We start from the raw sequence: 3,775 nt of genomic DNA, 5'->3' as shown, positions 1-3,775 counted from the left end.
ATTCAAACTCCTATACTTACTCAAAGAAACGAGATGACCACTTAATCAATTCAAATTAATTAAAACAAATATTAATTATTTTTAATATTTTCAAGACATAAAATATTTATAATAATTAAGTACTACTAATGCGAGAGAATTAGTAAAAAGATAACTCGAAAGTTTTCAAATCTCAAAAAAAGAATTTGTTCTTAAAATTTTTTGAGGATTCAATGCGACTACTTAATTTTGACCTTCTTTCTTTGAGTATCAATCACATGATGACACAATAACACTGCAATATTAAAAAATATACTACTATTAGTAACAAATTAAACAATAAATAGTATTCTTAACAGCGTAAATCCTATTTTTCTTAATCCATTTACCAAATCATCTTTCACTCAAAATTGCACACAATTCACCGCGTAGTACCTGAACTTGTTCAAATCATTCTATTAATTGCATGATCCTTAGTAAACAAGTTATGCACTTACATCACCAACAATTGCATAAGAAAATATAGTTCTATGCTTAAAATCTCAACTCCAACGGTTCTAATATGATATCTCAGGAAGTACATACGAAACAGTTTTAGACAAATTAAAATATCTCACTCTTACACCGTCATCATCTTTTCTTAAAACCATACTTCTTGCGTTCATAGAATAAATCGGTTTTGGCACTTCCTAAATTAACAATTTTGGGGCAGCCATCCCTATCTTTCTCCTGCTGTGTGCATTCCTTGCAGTAGTAAGCATCAGATATTCCTATTCTTTCACATATGACGCAGCGGCCATGAAATGAGTCATAGTTGCATTCGCCACAAACCCGAACAAGTGTACAAGGACGCACATAAGAGTCGCAAATCACACACTTGCCATCGCATTTCTCACAAAGTCGTCCAATGACAATTCCTGGCTGCTTTCGGCACATAATCAAATCAGGATGATGCTTGGCCTGTTGGCCATATTCTCAACACCCTACTAGATGGCGAGTATATAGATAACTTCTAACCAAACTGTAATTTAAATAACATGAAAAGGTGCTCAGTAAAATACTATTAACACTTGCAAACATAAGGTAAAATACCAAATCTACAAGCAAAATATTGGGATAGCTTCATTGTTGACATGAGTAAATTAGCAATTTCTGATCAAATGCCAACAAAGTATGCAAAATGCATTAGGCAATAAAATCGTGAACCTATTCAAATCATAGCCTCAAATGGTTTCTTCCTTAGATTGGATACAACAAGGTCTTGTAAGTGGAAAATGCATAATGAGGATAGTCAATAATCACAATAGATAATTGATTACCAGAAACCAATACGGTGTTTGTTACGGCGATAATTTATACATATGGACAAATTAAAACACGACATGTGGATTATGTTTTCCACGTCAATAATTAATTTTTTTTAAATACATATCATAACAATGATTTTACTAAATCATCTTTATACTTTAATAAAAATAAAAATAAATTTTATTTAATTTTTATAAAAAAATTTAAATATCTTTTTTTTTATTGGACAAAAACAATCCTAACTCTTTAATTTAATCAAAATTTAATTAACTTTAATTTTATAATTTTAAATTTAAATCAATTTAAAAATTACAATCAAAATACATTTTATTATTCATATTCGGTGAATTATAAAATAAAGATATAAGTTTACAAATCTTTCATTTTATGTGATGAAAAAAAAATTAAAAATACTAAGACCTACATGTTAAATATTAATAAAATAATCAAAAATAACTATAAAAAGAATTTAATTATCTCTCTATACAATCTGGTAGAGTACCCCTTCATATCCACTATAAAATTATTTTGTTTATCATTAACTACTCTCTTCTCGGAAACTGGAAAGTGAAAAGGAAGCAAAGAGCCCCAGCCCCCCGCAGCCACCGCAAGCTCCCACTTCCATCCCTAAAACCCTGATCTCGATTTTCTCATTCCCTTTCTCCCCTCCCTTCCTTTCCACTATTTCCATCTCCCGTCGGACACTCCCCTGCTCCGCCCTACGGACCACCCACGACCGCCACGAACCGTCCCACAAACTCGACCACCTCGAATTTTCCGACACTGACAATGAAGATGAAAACGAGGAGCTTGATGTCAACGCGCTAGAGCAAGAAGCCAAGGACGCTGTCGAAGCTTACTCTACCTCTCTCTCTCGCATTCTCACCATTGGTCACTCTACATTTTTAAACTCTCCTTTTCATTTTTCTTATTCACGAAACTCCTCAGTAACTCTATTTTTATTTTTCTTTGTGTTTTTTTTTTTTTTTGTGTTTGGTGATTTCAGATGACGAAAAAAATGATATTAAGCAAACAGCTAAAAGACACAAGAGGGGTAAAACGGGAGCTAACAATGTCAGGGTAACATTCAGCTTTGTTTTCTGAATTATGGAACTCTTTATATTCTGGAGGAATCTGTGAATACAGGAGCAGTTGCATGATTGTATGTAGTTATGAGATCAATATCTTTAAGACATTGAAATAAAATAGGTTTTGAAAGAGGTTACTGATTTGAATGGCAGATCCCTGACAACCTTCTCCAAGAGTTGCAATTGTAGGGAGGCCAAATGTTGGCAAATCAGCCTTGTTCAACCGTCTTGTTGGGGTATTTGATATTTCTTTAAGCTTTAAATTGGGAATTAAAGATCGTCTGTGTTTTTAAAGTTGTCTTCTTGCTGCTTACATTGTTAGGGAAACAGGGCAATTGTGGTGGACGAACCTGGGGTGACTAGGGATCGCTTGTATGGTAGGTCCTACTGGGGAGACCGTGAATTCATGGTGGTGGACACAGGCGGGGTTCTTACTCTTTCAAAATCACAAGCTAATGTTATGGAAGATCTGGCTATTACTACTACAGTTGGTATGGATGGTATTCCGCTTGCCACTAGAGAGGCTGCAGTTGCCAGGATGCCATCAATGATTGAGAGGCAAGTGGTTGCAGCTGTTGAAGAATCATCTGTTATTGTTTTCGTCGTTGATGGTCAGGTATTTTGATGCTTGCATAAAATATTTTATTTTTTTCACATTGAGTCTATTGTGAGTCATGACTGATAACATCTGGGTTTTATGTATATTAAGTGTGTCATATGATCTTGTTTTATTAAACTACTCCTGATCATCACCTGAAGATCATAGTTGATTATGCTAAACAGGCAGGTCCATCGGCTGCTGATGAGGAGATTGCGGATTGGCTTCGTAGAAACTACTCAGATAAATGTGTCATTCTTGCAGTTAACAAGTGTGAATCTCCACGCAAAGGAATTTTGCAGGCATATGAATTTTGGTCCCTTGAGTAAGTTATATCTGTGAGGATTCCCTTCCATGGGTGAGTCATTGGGTGGGAAAGTTACATGCTTGAGGCATGATTAGACACAATTCAACATGATCATGATACACTCTTATTTTTATGGTCTCTTGGCATGGATATCGTGGACTAGATATACAATATGTTATGTTTGCTTTTGATGTCATTTTTCAAACGTGGTTTTGAATTTGCCTTAATGAGCATGAATTGTTTGTGGATTGGTTTGAAGATCCAGTTGAGGTCAGAGATGGAACTGATTAATTTTGCCAACATTTAATAATGCAGACTCTGATACCGTGTTAAAAACTATCTCTTCCAAAAGCTTAAGCCACTGGTTATGAGCAAATGAGTAGTTTTGAATCTGACATATATTACTTGCTACTATATCAGGTTTGAACCAATTCCATTATCAGCTATATCAGGCACTGGAACTGGAGATCTTCTTGATCTTGTTTGTTCAGGGTT

At 34.6% G+C, this 3,775-nt stretch overlaps 2 protein-coding genes across 2 annotated transcripts in view; one reads left to right on the top strand and one right to left on the bottom strand.

The window, feature by feature from the left end:
- Positions 1-411: 411 nt before the first annotated feature.
- On the bottom strand, positions 412-2,445 carry LOC107488123 (PHD finger-like domain-containing protein 5A). The gene is made up of 3 exons (XM_052261637.1): positions 2,322-2,445; positions 1,922-2,070; positions 412-939 (listed from the first exon to the last, which is right to left on the bottom strand). Exons 1-3 carry the CDS (start codon positions 2,443-2,445, stop codon positions 610-612), a joined length of 603 nt encoding a protein of 200 aa, XP_052117597.1. The 3' UTR covers positions 412-609.
- The window catches only part of LOC107488122 (uncharacterized), a 5,674-nt gene continuing 3,692 nt past the window's right edge, over positions 1,794-3,775 (top strand). The window contains exons 1-6 of the mRNA XM_052261636.1: positions 1,794-2,178; positions 2,294-2,367; positions 2,529-2,611; positions 2,706-2,991; positions 3,159-3,298; positions 3,701-3,772. Coding sequence (XP_052117596.1) covers positions 2,574-2,611; positions 2,706-2,991; positions 3,159-3,298; positions 3,701-3,772 — 536 coding nt within the window. The 5' untranslated portion in view covers positions 1,794-2,178; positions 2,294-2,367; positions 2,529-2,573. The remainder of the gene's footprint in view (positions 2,179-2,293; positions 2,368-2,528; positions 2,612-2,705; positions 2,992-3,158; positions 3,299-3,700; positions 3,773-3,775) is intronic.

This window comes from Arachis duranensis, chromosome 5 (genome assembly GCF_000817695.3).
Source record: "Arachis duranensis cultivar V14167 chromosome 5, aradu.V14167.gnm2.J7QH, whole genome shotgun sequence".
Classification (NCBI taxonomy): domain Eukaryota; kingdom Viridiplantae; phylum Streptophyta; class Magnoliopsida; order Fabales; family Fabaceae; genus Arachis; species Arachis duranensis.
The sequence above is the reverse complement of the archived record's forward strand: the minus strand, read 5'-3'. Positions and strand labels throughout refer to the sequence as shown.